The 18,904-nt window shown below is 43.6% G+C and overlaps 2 protein-coding genes across 2 annotated transcripts in view; one reads left to right on the plus strand and one right to left on the minus strand.

The window, feature by feature from the left end:
- AP4E1 (adaptor related protein complex 4 subunit epsilon 1) overlaps nt 1-16,735 on the minus strand; it is a 68,756-nt gene extending 52,021 nt beyond the window's left edge. Inside the window, exons 1-5 of the mRNA XM_008143143.3 lie at nt 16,561-16,735; nt 14,014-14,085; nt 8,723-8,846; nt 4,095-4,168; nt 1,870-1,991 (exon numbers count right to left, since the gene is read on the minus strand). Of these exons, the coding sequence (XP_008141365.2) occupies nt 1,870-1,991; nt 4,095-4,168; nt 8,723-8,846; nt 14,014-14,085; nt 16,561-16,710 (542 nt within the window). The 5' untranslated portion in view covers nt 16,711-16,735. The remainder of the gene's footprint in view (nt 1-1,869; nt 1,992-4,094; nt 4,169-8,722; nt 8,847-14,013; nt 14,086-16,560) is intronic.
- Nucleotides 16,710-18,547, plus strand: LOC129149151 (collagen alpha-1(III) chain-like). The gene is made up of 2 exons (XM_054716231.1): nt 16,710-17,356; nt 18,404-18,547. Exons 1-2 carry the CDS (start codon nt 16,826-16,828, stop codon nt 18,431-18,433), a joined length of 561 nt encoding a protein of 186 aa, XP_054572206.1. The 5' UTR covers nt 16,710-16,825; the 3' UTR covers nt 18,434-18,547.
- The last annotated feature ends 357 nt before the right edge of the window (nt 18,548-18,904 follow it).

An 18,904-nucleotide genomic window follows, 5' to 3' on the forward strand; every position in this document is an offset into this window, starting at 1 on the left:
CGCCTCCCACTGGCCTGGTTCCGTCAGCCGTTCAGCATTCGGAGCAGCGGGAGGCCCCGCCCCTCCCGCCGGCCCGGGTCCGTCAGCTGCTCAGTGATGGGGGGCAGGGCAGCACTTGGGGGCCGCCATCTTGGTTAATTTGCATAGCGCCCTGATTGGCTGTGGGCATAGCGAAGGTACGGTCAATTAGTATGTTACCCTTTTATTAGGTAGGATATGTTCTGCTATGTTCAGATCAACCTATAATTATCTAAGAAAAGCTAATATATTTCCAGTAATTAATTGTCATTACCCAGCATTTGTTCTAACACAGGTCTGACATTAAAAAACATTATAACAAGTCTGAAAAACCTATAAAGTTATTCTACCATTCTTAGTGAAACTATCATTTTAGCTATTTCTTTAAAAATAAAAACCAGGCCCTGGCTGGTTTTGCTCAGTGGATAGAGCGTCGGCCTACAGACTGAAGCATCCCAGGTTCAATTCCAGTCAAGGGCATGTACCTTGGTTGTGGGCACATCCCCAGTGGTGTGTGCAAGAGGCAGCTGATTGACGTTTCTCTCTCATCGATGTTTCCAACTCTCTATCCTTCTCCCTTCCTCTCAGTAAAAAATCAATAAAATATATTAAAAAAATAAAAATAAAAACCAGGCTCAGCTGGTGTGGCTAAGTGGTTGAGCATCAACCTATGAACCAGGAGGTCATGATTCAATTCTGGTCAGGGCACATGCCCAGGCTGCGGGCTCAATCCCCAGCAGGAGGCATGCAGGAGGCAGCTGACCAATGATTCTCTCTCATCATTGATGTTTCTAACTCTCTCTCTCCCTTTCTCTCTGAAATCAATAAAAATATATTTTTAAAAAACAAACAGCCCTTGATGGTTTGGCTAAGTGGATAGAGTGTTGGCCTGCGGACTAAGGGTCCAGGGTTTGATTCTGGTCAAGGGCACGTACCTCAGTTGCAGGCTTCCGGCCCTGGTTGGGGGTGTGAGGGAGGCAACCAATCAATGTATCTCTCTCACATCAGTGTTTCTCTCTGACTCTCCCTCTCCCTTCCACTCTCTCTAAAAATCAATGGAAAAAAATATCCTAGGATGAGGATTTTAAAAAAAAGTCAACAATTTATAACTTTAGAACACTAAAAACACTGACTTAAAGAGGCATATTAAATACAGAAATATTGAGTAACAAAAAAATATTTATCAAGAATGTACGCATAATTCAAATACTATAATCACAAAGGAAAAATAGAAAATAACTGCAAACTTTTTCCTAGCTTTAAAGGTTACAAAGTTAAGAAACAAAAGAATTCAAGTATGGTGAAAAAACAAGCCAAGCATTAAGGAAAGAGTTAAGGAACCTTACAGGATAAGATTAGCAAAATACTAAAAGTTAAGGTTTATTAGGATACATTCTACTATAAAATAGTATTTGAATACTGCAGTTTTAATATAAAAGCATCCCCAATACTTGAAGCTCTCTGCATTCATAGCATTTGAATTATTTCTAAATGTTTTCCATTATTTGACTTTATCCTCAAACAACTTTGTGAGAATTAAGGAGCTTCAAGCAACCCCACACAACCAAGGGAAAACCAGGCCCACGGCTGGCTAGTGGTAGAAGTGGGAGGAAAGCCAAGGACCTGACACTGAGCTCCTCACTGCCTCTCAGTTTAACTTCAGAAAGCTGCCTGGTATTTTTCCAAACCCACGTAAAAATAAAGGACAATGCTATCAGGGATTTGTGTATTTTATCTGACAAAGAATATCCTCTATGTTGGTAGAACTAAGTAAGTTATAATAAATTTTTAGTGCAAATTTTTGTTTTGAAATATATAGTATATACACCTATCCAAAAAGAATTTACTTACTTAGAATGTTGAAGTTTATCTTCTATTAATGGAAGAACAGCTGGAATCATTTCTTGAGGGAAAATCTGGCTAACGATAGTAAGTGCCATACATACTTCCACCAGGTTAGTGCTCTGCAAGTCCTGACACAATCATTAAGCAAAGAAAACTTTCAGTGCAAAGTTCGAAACTAGGTATAGCGAGCACAACATTGCAATAGCCCCACTTACTTAATAGGTTTCTACTAACTTTATAATTAAGTTGTATATTTAGCTCATCTTTTATAGGAATACTCCTGTTTCATTTGCTTTAACAGTCAACAAATAAACACAGACAAAAAGCAATTGATCCAAAAGGAAATTGTATTTCTGTTCTGACACTGGCCCAAGTAGTCAGTCTCCTTTAGAACAGCTTTCAAAACTTTTCTAAACTAATAGCAAACCAACTTTATGAATTGTCCTTGTTAAACAATGAGTGAAAGTTTAAAAGGAAGTAATTCTCAAATATTCTATACAATAATACCCCAATATGCAAATCGATCGAACAGCAGATCAACCGGTGGAACAGCCAGTTGCCATGACATGCACTGACCACCAGGGGGCAGACATTCAATGCAGGAGCTGCCCCCTGGTGGTCAGTGCACTCCCAGAGGGGGAGCACCACTCAGTCAGAAGCCAGGCTCACGGCTGGCGAGCACAGCGGCAGTAGCGAGAGCCTCTCCCACCTCTGCTGCAGGTAGGCAGTAAGGAGCAAGGGGTCTCAGACTGCAAGAGCCCCGGACTGCGAGAGGGATGTCTGACTGCCGGCTTAGGCCCGGTCCCCGGGGGGTTCCGGGCCTAAGCCAGCAGGCAGGCATCTCCCAAGAGGTCCTGAACTGCGAGAGGCCGCAGGCCAAGCTGAGGGACCACCTCCCCCCTCCAGTGCACGATTTTGTGCACCAGGCCTCTAGTATACAATAAAAGGCATGAATTCATACATACTTAAGATATGCACCAATTTTATTAATCATTCTAACAGAAAATGAAAAACTATATTTAAAAGTTTGGAAAAATTTAAGCTACTAGTAATCTTAATAGAGTATAAGACTTAAAATTCAGAAAGTACTACACACACAGACCCACACATCAAAAGACTGACACAAAGTAAACATGAAAATGCTCAACAATTCAATTATACTTCATCACCAATTTTGATTAAAAATTTAAACAGGAGCCCTAGCCGGTTTGGCTCAGTGGAAAGAAAGGTCCCGGGTTCAATTCTGGTCAAGGGCAAATGCCCAGGTTGTGGGGTCGATCCCCAGTAGGGGGCATGCAGGAGTCAGCTGATCAATGATTCTCTCTCATCATTTATGTTTCTATCTCTCTCCCCCTCCCTCTCTGAAATCAATAAAAATATTTTCTAAAGAAATAATTTTTTTAATTTAACAGGAAAAAATACTGAGTATGGATTAAATTGTGTTTTTATTATCTGTACATTTCAGTTCCAATTATATTCTACTAGAGGCACCAGTGGGGTCCCTCGGCCTGGCCTGAGGGGATCAGGCCGAAACCAGCTCTTTGACATCCCCCAAGGGGTCCTATATTGCGAGAGGATGCAGGCCAGGCCGAGGGACCCCACTGGTGCACAATCGGAGCAGGGGAGGGACTGCAGGAGGGCTCCAGGGCGTGTCCAGCCCATCTTGCCCAGTCCCAATTGGCTGGACCCCAGCAACAAGCTAACCTACCAGTCGAAGTGTCTGCCCCCTGGTGGTCAGTGCACGTCACAGCAACTGGTTGAACAGTCGACCAAACAGTTGGACACTTAGCATATTAAGCTTTTATTATATAGGAGGAGGATTACTTTTAGAATTTAAAATAATGATTCCGTTTACATCTCCATTCCTTTAGAACAGATCCCAGAGAAAGAGACAACAACATGTAAATACCCAGAATTAAGAGTCTGGAGATCTGAGTTATAAGTTTACAATAACAGCAGCAGTAGCTACTACTACTTTACATAGTGTTTCATCCAACCTTCACAACTTAGTTAAGTTCTATTATTATCCCCATTTTGCAGATACAGACACTGATCTAAAAGATCTTTCTAAAATAAATAAATAAATAATAAAAAGATTATTCTACACCCATTCTGTAAACCTATCTTCTAATATAAACCAAAAATATCTAATTCAATATGACTAAGGAAAAATGTCAGGTGCCTGCAGAAATAATCTCTGACTTCATAATAACCAACATACAATACAGTACCTTTACAACTGTATTCACAAGAAGAAGCAACAGTTCATGACTTTCATGTAGAAATAAAGACACTGCCAAATAACCTATAAAATTTGAAGGGAAAAGTCTCATCACAATGTTTCCCAAGAATTTAAACAAAGCAATCAAATATTCCAAAATTAAGTGTCAAAGATACCAGTTGTAGGTAAATATGAAAACAAGTTGTAAAATATGAAGATCAAAACCTCTAGTAAGGAAGATTTCATGAGTTCTTCATCCTGAAATCTTTCAGAATTACATATTTCACAGGATATACCTAAAGTGGAAAAGAGACTGTGTGTACCAACTTAAAGTCGTGTAGACACTAGAAATATAAGCTAGCTATGTTTTGTGCATATCTCTACACAATCTATCAAAACATTTTATGTCCTGTAGCCAAACACAGAGTTACTCAAAAACTAATAGCTACTAGAGTTAATAGTGTGTTACTGGCTATCTGTGTTGTTGAATGAGCTACCACCTAATATCAAGCCATATGATGTAAATCATATACTAAGCCATAAACAATACCTTATATCCTCAATTTGAAGACATACTAGTCACACTTCATACAGGAACATTTGTTAGTTACTATGGGTCAACTACATTACAAGCCTCACCTCATTTAATCCTCACAACTCTATGGGATAGATATTATTACCCCTGATATAATAATGAAGCCCCAAAATGGTAGTTGCCCAAGGTCTATACCTATTACATGGTAGAGCCAAGGCTCAAACCTAGCCAGGAGGAGTAGGTTCATGTTTTTAACCCCATGTTGTTCCTTCTCTCCACACAGTCTACCATGAGGCCCTATCCCCTGAATCCTGTCTTCATTGTTTTTCATTCTTCCCAAATCTTTTCAGCCCTTTCATTAGTGATTCTATTGTTAACTATACCCATCATTACCCAGCACCTACACTATATGTGTGTGTTTGGGAACATGGGAAAAAAATGGAAAGTGCCTATTCTGAGTCCCTTGAGATGTTGCTTTCAGGTGTATCCTCTGCTTGGCTAAAATCCTATATAATAAAAGGCTAATATGCAAATTGACCAAACGGCAGAATGACCGGTCGCTATAATGCGCATTGATCACCAGGGGGCAGACCCTCAACAAGGAGTTGCCCCCTGGTGGTCAGTGCCCTCCCACAGGGGGAGTGCTGTTCAGCCAGAAGCTGGGCTCGTGGCTGGCGAGCGCAGCAGTGGTGGCGGGAGCCTCTCCCACCTCCGCGGCAGCACTAAGGATGTCTGACTGTAGACTTATGCTGTCAGTTGGACATCCCCTGAGGGCTCCCGGACTGCAAGAGGGCACAGGCAAGGCTGAGGGACCGCCCCCCCCCCCAGCCCCCAAGTGCATGAATTTCGTGCACCAGGCCTCTAGTAAATTTATAAAAATTCTCTACAGGTTTGGATGTTTTTCTGTTGACACTATCATCAGAGACTGGGAGTTGATGCCAAATGGATCTGTACAGAAACCTATTAAAAGAAGCTCTGGAGATGATTAAAAATGGCAGCGGAATAAGTTCATGCTGCACGGGCAGGCTCCCAGGAACAAACTGGAATTACAACTAAAATACAGAAAAACTTCCTGAATAATCAACAGAAGACTCGCTGGAGAGAACCCTGATACCCAAGGACCGGAAGTAGAGACCAAATAGAAACTGATAAGAGTGGCAGAGGCACAAAAGGGCTGGCCAGGCACCCACACACAGCAACTGAAGTTCCAGAGAGATATCTCAGCTGTGGGGGGTTGCCACTGAGAACTCTGGGGTCTAATCCCCAAGCTGGGCCCCCCAGCAGAGAGCACCAGAACTGAGAAGGGGGCCCACATAACATCTGGCTGTGAAAAACAACAGGGTTGCTGTCAGCCAGGGAGATACAGCTGGAAATTCAGGTACTCTCTTAAAGAGCCAAAGCACAAAATTCCCTGTGGAGCCACCCACCTTGTGCTCCAGCAGAAGGAGGGCAGAGTGGACTGGAACTGTGTGAGCAGAAGCCAGGATTAGGGATTCAGGGATTACAGCTCAGAAGGCAGACAACCCCCAGCTTCCCTAGTTTCCTATGCTGAGTCATTCCCTCAAATAGCGAAGGACTTCTTTCACACACACACAATTGCTATACAGGCAGCCTTGCCTGAGGGGAAGACAGTTGACCCACCCTACTGGAAGATACCTTGCCCCAGGTGTGGAGTTCCTGAGGCCACCTAAGAGACTAAAAATAACAATTAGCCTCCAGGCTGAAGCAACTGCCCCACCCTATTGGGAAAAAAAAAACTCTCGCCACACCAGAGGATGACTGCCTGAGGGCAATTCAAGTCAAAATCTTATCAGTCTGTAGGCAGAGGAGGTCTCCGGAGGCTTTGAGTCTTTGGCTGATCTAATTATTCAGAAACAGCATTTGACACTGTCCTGCACTAGATATTGAGAGGTATGGAGAATCTACCTAATACATAGTCACAAACCCAAACAGGCAGCCAAAATGAGGAGGCAAAGAAACAATCCCCAAATGAAAAAACAAGAGAATTTTCCAGAAAAAGAGATAAATGAAATGGAGACAAGAAATTTATCTGAAGCAGAGTACAGAGTAATGATGGTAAAGATGCTCAACAGCATGAGAAAAGATATACTAACTATGGAAACAGTAATAAAGAATGACATCGCACAAATAAAGAACACATTAGAAGTAATACGCAACAGATTAAGGGAAGCTGAGATTGAATCAGTAAATTAGAAGACAGGGTTGAAAAAAATGACTCAATCAGAGAACAAAAAAAACAACAACATTTAAAAAATAGGAGGACAGCTTACGGGAGCTGTGGGACAACGTGCAACATAACAATATTAGAATAGCAGGTTTGCCAGAAGAGGCAGAAAGGGAGAAAGGGATAGAAAACATGTTTGAAGAAATAATGGCAGAAAACAACCCTAACCTGGTAAAGGAAAAATTCACACACATTCAGGAGGCACAGAGAACCTCAAGCAAGAAGAACCCAAACAGGGCCACACCCAGACACATTATAATTAAAATGCCAAAAATTAAAAACAAAGAGAGAATCTTACAGGCAGCAAGAGAAAAGCAAACGGTTACCTACAAAGGAGCTCCCATAAAGCTGACACCTGACTTCTCATCAGAAACTCTACAGGCCAGAAAGGAATGGCATGAAGTACTCAAAGTAATGGAAAGCAAGGATCTGAGACCAAGATTGCTATATTCAGCAAGGCTATCATTCAAAATAGATGGTCAAATAAAGAGCTTCCCATACCAAAAAAAAAAAAAAAGGCTAAAGGAATACATCACCAGCAAGCCAGCATTACAAGAAATGCTAAAGGGACTGCTGTAATGAGAAGAAGAAACAGAGAGAGAAACTTAGGCATACAGAATTAAAATAGCAATAAATAAGTACCTATCAATAATAACCTTAATTGTAAATGGATTAAATGCTCCAATCAAAAGGCATAGGGTAGCTAAATGGATACGAAAACATGACCCAACTATATGCTGTCTACAAGAGACCCAACTCAGAATAAAAGACTCACACATTATGAGAGTGAAGGGATGGAAAAATATTTTCCATACAAATGGAAAAGAAAAAAAAAAAAAAGGTGGAATAGCAATACTCATATCCAACAAAATAGACATCAAAATGAAGGCCTTCACAAGAGACAACAAAGATCACTACATAATACTAAAGGGGTCAATCCAACAAGAGTATATAACCCTGGTAAACATATGTGTACCCAAATTGATGGTTAATTTGCATATTACTCTTTTATTAGATAGGATTGATTTCAGAGAGAGGAAGGGAGAGGGAGAGAGAGATAGAAACATCAATGATGAGAATCATTGATCAGCTACCTCCTGCACACCACCTGCTGGGGATCAAGTCTACAACCCGGGCATGTGCCCTGACTGGGAACTGAACCATGACCTCCCGGTTCATAGGTCGACATTCAACCATTGAGCTAGGCCTAGATTAATGAGTTTTGACAAATATATGTATATATATATATATATATATATATATATTCATCCAACCACCATCACAAGAACAGGCAATTTTTAATCTCTATAACTCCAAAATGCTATGAATCAGGAAAACTGACTTTATTTATTGGCTCTGAGTTTTGAAGTACTATTACCTGTATAAAGTTTTGGAAACTACAAGGCAATGTTCTAAAAACATACTATACTAGAGGCCCAGTGCATGAATTCATGCACGGGTGGGGGTCCCTCGACCTGGCCAGCAATCAGGGCTGATTGGGACATCTCGCCCAGTCCTGATTGGGGCCGATCAGGGCCAATCAGGGCCAATCGGGAGGTTCCGACTGGGGTGGTCAGGGCTGGCCAGCCGGGGGAAGGGGCCACAGGAGGTTGGCCGGCCGGGGAGAGGGACCGCGGGAGGTTGGCCGTGGGAACGCACTGACCACCAGAGGGCAGCTCCTGCATTAAGCATCTGTCCCCTGGTGGTCAGTGCGCATCATAGCGACAGGTCAACCAGTTGTTTGGTCGTAATGGTCGCTTAGGCTTTTATATATATATATAGAAGATACCTGTCATCATTCATTTTATATAGTAATTGGAACTTTAAGGACAAGATTAAGTCTTGAACACATACATACCTACTCTTTTTTCTAAAAGGTTTCCTTGTTGTGCCAACTTGATTGCATGTATGTAGCCAAAGGAAGCATCATATCCAAGCATTTCACAATATATAAGTCTCACCATACATTCCTTCATCATTTTCTGAAAAGAAAAATATCCAGTAACTGTGTAAATAAATAGAATATTTTATTTTTTATTATGTTGTAATCATTTAACAAGGAAATTCTTTAATCCTGGCACTGAAAAGTTTGTGTGTGTGTGTGTGTATGTGTGTGTGTGTGTGTGTGTGTGTGTGATAAATTAATCACCTTAAGTCAGACTTTATAAATAAAAGTTGCTCCCTAACTTAACTACCAACAGTATTCATTTTAGTAAAATAATTTCAGTATTTTGTTAGTCGCAATACTATAAAATAAATCAACTGTAGCTATTTATAATTCTAGATGACCCTCATGTAAAATTTGGGCATAATGTGAGACATATGATCGATCCTCAGACAAAATATTTCCCATAGTAATGTGAGTTGGCTTCTGGAATGGCAACTATTTTAATATATTTTATCAACTGAAAGCATTCATAAAATTCCCACAAGTTGGTAATAATTTCTGTAATAAAATATTTTTCATATTTAAAAACAAAATCGCACCCTAGCCAGTCTGGCTCAGTGGATAACGTTGGCCTGTGGACCGAAGGGTCCTGGGTTCGATTCCGGTCAAGGGCACAATTGCAGGCTCCTCCCCAACCCAGGCCCTGGTCAGGGCTTGTGCAGGAGGCAACCAATCGATATATTTCTCTCACATCAATATTTCTCTCTGTTTTTCCCTCTCCCTTCCACTCTCTCTAAAAAAAAAAAAAAAGAAAAGAAAAGTATCCTCGGGTGAGGATTAAATAAATAAATAAATAATTGCATGTGAACTTCTTCAGAATTATTATGCTGTATATATCATTCATCAGTTTGCTATAGGCATTCTTTTTCCAAAACTCTCACAATTATTATGAACTACAGGACATGATTTCATTAATGCTAGAGCCATTCCAATCTTTAATCTTTTAAGTGGGTCTTTCAATATTTACAACACAAGCAAATAAGTTGTGTTAGAAGATTCTATAAATGTGTTTATTAATATATTCGCATTTTTAAGTATTTGCATCACTGAGTATTCTCAATACTTATAGCAAATTTTAATCAGAAATAAAAATGTGTTTCAAAATTTTAAAAGCTCAAACTTCTAATATTTAAAAATTAAAGTTAGTATACTATAGGATTACTGAATCACAAATCCTTAGGAAACAATAAAATATTCTATTATTTTTCTAAAATTAAATCTTTATTGTTGAAGAGATTACATATGTCCCCTTTTTCCCCCCATTGACCCCTTCTAGCCTACCCCGTCCCTCTTCACCATACACTATTGTCTGTGTCCATGGGTTATGCATATATGCATACAAGTTCTTTGATTGATCTCTTCCCACTCACCCACCCCTACCTTCCCTCTGAGATTCCAGAAACAATAAAATATTTTAATGTAAGCATAATAATGATTACTATTTCATTTTTATATATTTTTTAAAATAAAGAGTTTAAAAAGAAACCATAGGAAAATCTTAGGGGAATAAGGTTTAATTCAGGTCACTTGTATTTAAAGTAATATAAGTTAATTCATTACCATATTAAGACTACAAATATTGAAAAAACAAGCTTATAAGATCCTAGAAGACCCTCTTCAAAGGGCTTCTACATAAACTAGATGCCGGGCGCACAAAATTCATGTGCAGGTACAGTCCCTAGGCCTGGCCTGCGATTAGGGCCATCTTCCCCAGGTACCCACAGCCAGCCCGGCCCCACCCCACCCCTTGCTGCCACCCAGCCCCGGTTCCCCGGTTGCCATTGGGTAATCAGTGCCTGACAGCTGGGGGAAGGGACCGAGAGGTCAGCTGTTCCCACCAGCTCGCCGGCCCCGCCCCCACCACAGGTGGCCATCAGGTGATCAGAGCCTGCCGGCTGGGGAAAGGAACCAAGAGGTGGTCAGTGCACCTCATAGTGACTGGTCCAGGGGTCGTTCTGCCGTTAGGGTCAATTTGCATATTAACCTTTTATTATATAGGATAGAGGCCTGGTGCACAGGTGGGGGCCAGCTGGCCTGCCCTGAAGGGGGCCCTGGATTGGTATGGGGGGTCCCCGCTCGGGGGCAGAGCCGGCCTGGGCCAGGGGCCACGGGCAGTTTGCAGGCTGGCCACACCCCCGGCTTTGTCAGGAAGGACATCTGGAATAACGTCTGGAAGACGTATGGTCTATCCAGTCTAATTAGCATATTACCCTTTTATTAGTATAGATTAGGAGTAAAAGTGTCCATTTAAGCCATTAAGTATCAACCTTGGTTTTATAACATTTATCTCAGAGTTTTTCAAAAGTCATTATGTACTTAAATTTATATTACAGACATTGCTATTCTCTTAGTTTTAGAGAAGAAGGTATATTCCGCATTGCAGGAATTCTCTTTACAATTGTCTAACAAACTCACCCAACCTCTTCATGATCACCTCAGGGACAGACTACTCTGTAAAGCATGTCTAGAGTTGGCTGGCCATATTATAACATCTTCTTCCTAACTTCTACCTATTTATCTTAGTTCTGCCCTCACCAGGTTTATGTCTGGTAGCAAAATAAATTATATTTATTGATGTAAATTATAGAAAATGGAAATCTAACACAGTAAAAAAGTGGGAAACCATTTCTACTTAACATTCCTATTAAGTACTATGAAACACAATGATTTTACAGATACACACAGACTTATGTATACACACAAACATCTACACTAATCTACACTAATAAAAGAGTAAGATGCAAATTGACCATACCTTCGTGATGCCCACCAGCCAATCAGGAGTGAATATGCAAATTAACCCAACAAAGATGATGGGTTAATTTGCATACGAAGGCTCCGAGTGGCCAGGGGCAGGGCGGGACACAGGCGTTCCGCACCATCCCAGCCGCTCCAGGCCTCTGGGCAGCATGGGAAGGCAGAAAGGCAGCTCTGGCCGGAGCAAAGGTGGTGCCGGAAGCCAGGGGAAGGAAGGCCCGTTCTTGCACAAATCTTCGTGCATTCGGGCCTCTAGTATATACATAATATACATAGATACATCAAATTAGTTAAGTTTTGAGTTTCCTTTGTCCACATGTTTTCATCATAAAAGGAAATACCGTATTTTCCGGCGTATAAGACGACTTTTTAACCCAGGAAAATCTTCTATACGCCTAGTCATCTTATACGCCGGAAAATACGGTATATACATTCTCTCAGACTTTATAAGTGCTCTATTCATGTACATGCATGTACTCATGCAAAATGATCACCCAATATTTTTATTAGAGGAAGAGGGAGAACATTCCCAGTGACTTACACACAGAAAGCACTCACTAAAACTCTGTTGAATAAATATTGCTTGGAAAAATCTAATTATGTGAAACCATATTAAAATTAGCAAAGAAAAAAAACACACACAGGTCTTAATCTAACAATGTAGGAACAGTCATATAGTGACCTGCATAAAGTAGCCACTCATTAAAAAGTTTATGTGCCCTGGCCAGTCTAGCTCACTGGTTGGAGCGTCAGCCCACAGACGGAGGGATCTCAGATTCAATCCCTGGTCAAGAGCACATATCTGGGTTGTAGGTTCGATGCCCAGCCCCTGGTCAGGGTACATGCAGGAGGCAAACAATCAATGTGTCTCTCTCACATTGATGTTCTTCTCTCTCTCCCTCTCTCTCTCTCTCCCCTCTTCTTCCCTCCCTCCCACTTTCTCTAAAAAAAAAAAAAGGAAAAAAATATCCTCTGGTGAGGATTACCAAAAAAACTTGATGAAATTAATGCTGTTTGAAAAATCTAACTATGTGGAACCAAGTTTAAAAACAACTGGATTGTGATTTAGCTGCTAGGCAATATACTTAGTTTTACAGCAAGAAAACCATTTTCTTATCTTGTCAGTCAGTCAACCTATACTCCAAGATATATAAACCTATACTCCAAGATATATAACAGTAAAATGAGATCTACAATGTGTCAATTGGATCTGAAAATATTATTTTAAATAATATATACTCACCTTTTCCCAGAGCACAACATTAAAACAGCAAGATCAGCACTAGGGTCCCAGGAGTATTGCCACATTTATATAATTACTAGATGCCAGGTGCATGAAAATTCATGCACTGGAGGGGGGAGTCCCTCAGCCCGGCCTGCCCCCTCTCACAGTCCGGGAGCCCTCAGGGGCAGGATGCAACCTGACGATCAGGGGAAGGCAACGCCCCCATCACACCTCTGCTGCTGCCACTGCCGGCAGCGCAAGCCTCGGCCAGCCCTGGTTATCTGAGCCTCAGGAGGCCCTGGGCAGCTGGGCAGCTGCCATCCAAGGCTTGCCTGCGCCTTGGGCATCGGCTGGGCAGCCGCCATCTGAGGCTTGCCTGTGCCTTGGGCGTCGGCTGGGCAGCCGCCATCTGAGGCTTGCCTGCACCTTGGGCATTGGCTGGGCAGCCGAAATCTGAGGCTTGCCTGCGCCTTGGGCATCGGCTGGGCAGCCGACATCTGAGGCTTGCCTGCACCTTGGGCATCGGCTGGGCAGCCGCCATCTGAGGCTTGCCTGCGCCTTGGGCATCGGCTGGGCAGCCGCCATCTGAGGCTTGCCTGCGCCTTGGGCATCGGCTGGGCAGCCGACATCTGAGGCTTGCCTGCGCCTTGGGCATCGGCTGGGCAGCCGACATCTGAGGCTTGCCTGCACCTTGGGCATCGGCTGGGCAGCCGCCATCTGAGGCTTGCCTGTGCCTCGGGCCGGCTCTGGGTGGCTGAAGGGACTGGGGGACTCCGGAGGCAGCCACGCGGAGCGGCCGGACCCGCCTGGGGGCAGGCTCGGCCGTGCCACATACCTGCCGCCCCAGTGGGGCTGAGGGGACTTGGTGCCGCCATCTTGTGGCTGTGGGCACTGCCATATTTGAGGGCATGACAGTCAATTAGCATATTCCCTCCTTATTGACTGTGGGTGCCATCATCTTTGTGAGGGTCAATTAGCATATTTTCTCTTTATCAGATAGTATCATCACATTGGCACTAAATTGACATTAGTCAACCAAATCTTGCTCCATGCAGTCAGTTAATAATAAAAGGCTAAAGTTAATATCTGACTTGCTACCATCCATAACTAATTGTGATAAATTAGATTTTAGCAAGTGATCAATTAGATGTCACTATGGAGTCCACAGTGGACCAGATTTCAAATTCCAAATGTGCTGGCGCTGACTATGCAAACTTACCAGTGTTGTTGTAGGAGCAGAAACCGCTGCTTTCAGATTACTTAGTTCCTGCTGGATTAGTTTCTCTTCCTCCTGAAAAAGTGAGAATATTTAAATGCATGAACAACTGTCTTTTTAAACTATACAGTATTTTTAAAACTTTTTGTTTATTTTTAATATGTTTTTACTGATTTTAGAGAAAGGGAGAGAGAGAAAAACATCGATCAGCTGCCTCCTGCAGGCCCCCTACTGGGATTGAGCCTGAAACCCGGGCATGTGCCCTGACCGGGAATCGAACTGGCAACCTCTTGGTGCATGGGTCAATGCTCAACCACTAAGTAACATTGGCCAGGCTGTAACAGTATTTTTAAAGGGAAAATATAATTTATAATACTTTCAATAAAAATAAACATTATTTTAAAGGAGCGTTATAAAAATTATGTGCTTAATATTTGCTTAACCCTTTGCACTCGCTTGCTTTTTTCTCGATTCCTTTATTCTAATGCTAACCGTGTCGAGTCACACTCGACATCCGAGTGCAAAAGGTTTTAAAGGCATTTATCCAATCCTCAGACTCATTCTTGGAAAGAATAAATATTTCCAAGTCTAACCCATCTCCCTCTTTTCTTCACTCAGTTACTGACCCCTTTAAAGACGGTTTAGAAAAAAAATTTTTTTATTAACAGTGGAGAAAAAGAAAAATTCTTCAAGTACTGGCCAACAAAAAGGTTGTCACATCTTTCCCTTAAAATTAAAAAGCCTTCACGGAATAGAGCAGTACAACGACTGAAATTTCTTTTTTTTTTTTTAATAGACTTTATATATTTTATTGATTTTTTTACAGAGAGGAAGAGAGAGGGATAGAGAGCTAGAAACATCGATGAGAGAGAAACATCGATCAGCTGCCTCTTGCACACCCCCCACTGGGGATGTGCCCGCAACCAAGGTACATGCCCTTGACCGGAATCGAACCTGGGACCCTTGAGTCCGCAGGCCGACGCTCTATCCACTGAGCCAAACCGGTCTCGGCATGAAATTTCTTTTGAGAGCCAAATTTTTTAAACTTAAACTTCTTCTACCGCCACTTCTTCAAAATAGACTCGCCCAGGCCGTGGTATTTTGTGGAAGAGCCACACTCAAGGGGCCAAAGAGCCGCATGTGGCTCGTGAGCCGCAGTTTGCCGACCACGGGAATAGAGAGATAGGGTAAGGCAGAAACCAAATCAGTCTGTTTCCCTTATACTATATTCTTCTTTATCTTTCCCTCCTTATTTCTCACATCCTTTCCCTCACTTCTCATCTCTAACACACAATAAATATATCAATGTGGTCACTTCTACTCTCTGCATTGTATTTTACCTTTTTAAAGGCACTTGAAAACTGGTCCCATTTTTGGCTAATATAATGCTATCTTTAAATTACACATTGAATTAGCAGGTATCCACTTGGTGGCTAACCAAGAACTACTGGTAAAGCACTACCTCATATAGATACCTTACATATACTAGTAGTTTCAAACCTCAATTTGGGACCAAATTTTTTTTTTTATTTCATTCAGCATCTTATAAAAATTAGCAAAGGACAAAACGTTAAGACAACATTAAGTCCACAAATAATGAATTTTGAATGTGAAGCAGACCCTCCCCACTACAGCAGCATCTTACTTCAGTTTTAAAAGAACTTTTTAAACACGCAGAGCACTCTGAAGTAAAGCCTTCCCTCTTTGCCTTTTCCTCTCTCCTGGCACTTATATCACTGTATACCCTTACACCTGTCCAAGCCCAAGATGAATGGCCCATTCCTTGGGAAAAGGAAGTGTGTCCTCCTTGTCTCCCACATAACCTCTTCCGTAACTATATCTGAACTAATTATGACACGGTAACGTGATTTTGCAAAGATATCAGCTCCTTGAAGCTTTGAATCAGTATCTTACACAACCTGTGCAACTACCCAAAGCTGTGGGAACTTAATCACCTGTAAAATAACTGCTCGTCTTCAAAGCCCATCTGAGGCAGTGACTCACGCAAGCAATTTGTACATTTTGGAAGAATTATGCTTTCTTTCTTTGCCCTACGCATTGGTCTAACCTCAAGCCCCCCAAAGGTATTCGACAACAGGTTCAGACGGCAGGGTCTGCTCCAGTGGGTGGCATGTGGCACAGAGAGGAACTGGGGCAGAGGAGGAACTGAGGAGGGAAGAAACTTTGCAGGCGGTGCGTGCTGACACTTGTTCTGCGCTTGCATTTTCACTCGCTTGACGTCTCACCCAATCCTCCAAACCACCTATGGAGCATGCACTGGTATTCTCCCACTTCAGCGTTCAGGAAACGCAAGCAGGTTCAAGAATCAGAGATCTGCCCGCCGATCATGAGTCGGTGTCGGGGCCACTGGAAACCGGCCTCCCAGTTCTCAGTCCCGGCAGGGAAGTGCCGCGTCCAGACGGACGCAGAGATGGACCGACACCCGCTGCCCGAGCCCCGCGGAGGACCAGCCCCGGGCTCGCGGCGGACACCGGCCTCCCCGCGCGGGGCCTCCGGGGCGTCCCGACCTCCGGCCCGGCCCGCACTTACGTGCTTGGAGGTGAGCGCGGTGATGCCGCGGATGAGGCCGCCCAGCCGCGAGGAGAAGGGCGCCCTGGCGGCCGCCGGCCCGCCCGCCCCCGGCGTCTGCAGGAAGAGCCCGGGCAGCGCCGTCAGCGTCTTCTCCACGATGTCGCTCATCGCCGCCGCCGCCGCCGACCGGCTTCATGCCCGGCCCAGCCCGCCGCCGCCGCCGCCGCCGCCCGCCCGGCCTCCGTAGGCACTTCCTGTTTGTTTGAAGAAGCAATCTTTATTGATGCCCCTCGTGGACAAGCACAGTGCACTTCTCCGCAGAGGCCGCGTGGGGGCGCGAGAGGCCGCGGGGAGAGGCACTCGCACAGCCTGCGCGCGAGGTTTGACTTCGGGCCGGGAAGGAAGGGGCGGGTTTCAGCGGCGGCCCGGCGGTCCCGCGCCTGGTGGTCCTCCCCTGGTGGCCGCTCGGACCCGTCCCTCTCGGTTCCCCTCTCCGGTTAGCAGCCTCGCGCCGCCGAGACCGCCGCAAGGGGTGCCTATGTCTGGTTCCGTTGGGCTCCACCGCTCACTCCCTCCACCGCACCACGAGGGGCCGAGCGATGCGGGTCCCCGGCGCCACGCGGTGCTGGGGTCCCCGGCGGTGCTGAGTGACAGACGGCAGGCTGCCCTGCGAGTCCATCCCTCTCTTCTCCTGGGATTTAGGAACCCGCCAGGACGGGCGAGTGGTCGGGAGGCCAGTCGCGCCCCGCCAACTCCTGCTCGCGGGTCGCAGGGTCAAGGCCACTCTCCTGGAGCGGACCACCTGGCCCCGCAGGCAAGCCGGGATGGGGGTCCCTGTCCTAGCTCTCGCACGCGCCGCTCTTCTCCAGTGATCACAGCCGCCACTGCATGAATATGCATCTCCCCACAGAGAGGTTATCCATTGCTCTTGCCTCAGTTTCTACCTGGAACAGACTCTAGAACAGTGGTTCTCAAAGTGCGGACTGGTGACTTCTGAGGGGCCCTAAGACCCTTCCTGGGGATCCATGAAGTTAAAACTGTATTCATCTTACTTAAATGTTATTGGTTGTTTTTACTCTCATCCTCTCCGGAGTGTCCAGAGAAGTTTTCAAGAGAATAGCTAATATACAATCGCTCTATTGGCAACTGAAATGTGTGCTTGAATCGTGTTTTCTAGAATCTTCTAAGGTTCACATCATATATATACACATATAGAATATATGTACATATAGAATATATATGTATATCCCATATAATAAAAGCCTAATATGCTAAGTGTCCAACCATTCATTTGACCAGTCGCTATGATGCACAGTGACCACCAAGGGGCAGACGCTCTGACCAGTAGGTTAGCTTGCTGCTGGAGTCCAGCAAATCAGGACTGAGCAAGTCAGCCTGACTCACCCTGGAGCCCTCCAGCGGTTCCTCCCTGGCCCTCTCTCAATCCAACACCCCTCTGGGGATATCAGAGAGCCAGTTTTAGCCAATCCACGCAGGCCAGGCCGAGGGACCCTACCGGTGCACCGGGCCTCTAGTATCTGTATAATGTTAGTTTTCAGAAACTAACTCAATTTGTCCTCAGTACTTCTAGTGTGTTCTTATGCACTATCTTCACTTATACCTAATCTCTGTAACCTCATTCGTCCTCCAACAAATGGTTTTTTGAAATCCCTAAATTGTCCTAGTACCTAGGCAGAAACACAAGAAAAAGGTCTGTTTTGTTGACTTGTTTTAGGAGAATATTTTTAAATTTATTGAAAACTTTTCTAAATATTTAAATTTTACCTGAAATTGTTCTCCTTTTAGACATTAATGTCTTATTCTAAAATAAAATTTTGTTTATGTTTTGTTTTGTTTTTAGGATTTCATTGGCTTACAAAAGGGAGATTAGAAGACTTGCTTTCTCAACCCTCCCACATCTAAAGATGCTGGAAAAGATGACCGTGGCATCAGTACCAGAGAATTCTCTCACTTGGGTAAAGAAGAATCTGAGGGAAACTGCAAATAAGTAAGGAAAGCATAACAAAAGCTTCTTTCTTTTCCTTGGCATTAGGGATGGTAATAATTTACCTTTATCTTGTCTTATTCAACAAGACAGTTTCAAATACTATTATAGTTCCAGTTAAGTTGAGGCATGATTTTGAGACCAATAATTCAGTTTAAAGGAAAGGGAATTTAAGATTTTAAACATGACAAGATCTTTAAATGCCAAAACTTTTGTGTTTCCACCTTTCAAACTAGAAAGGAAAAAACCCCGGAAGCGCCTCACAGGTTAAATGATTGTGTTGCACCGGCTAGAGAAGGGCACATAGTAACTGAGACACTAATAAAGTCTGTACATTATCCAGTGAATGTCTTCGAC

This window comes from Eptesicus fuscus, chromosome 5 (genome assembly GCF_027574615.1).
Source record: "Eptesicus fuscus isolate TK198812 chromosome 5, DD_ASM_mEF_20220401, whole genome shotgun sequence".
Lineage (NCBI taxonomy): Eukaryota > Metazoa > Chordata > Mammalia > Chiroptera > Vespertilionidae > Eptesicus > Eptesicus fuscus.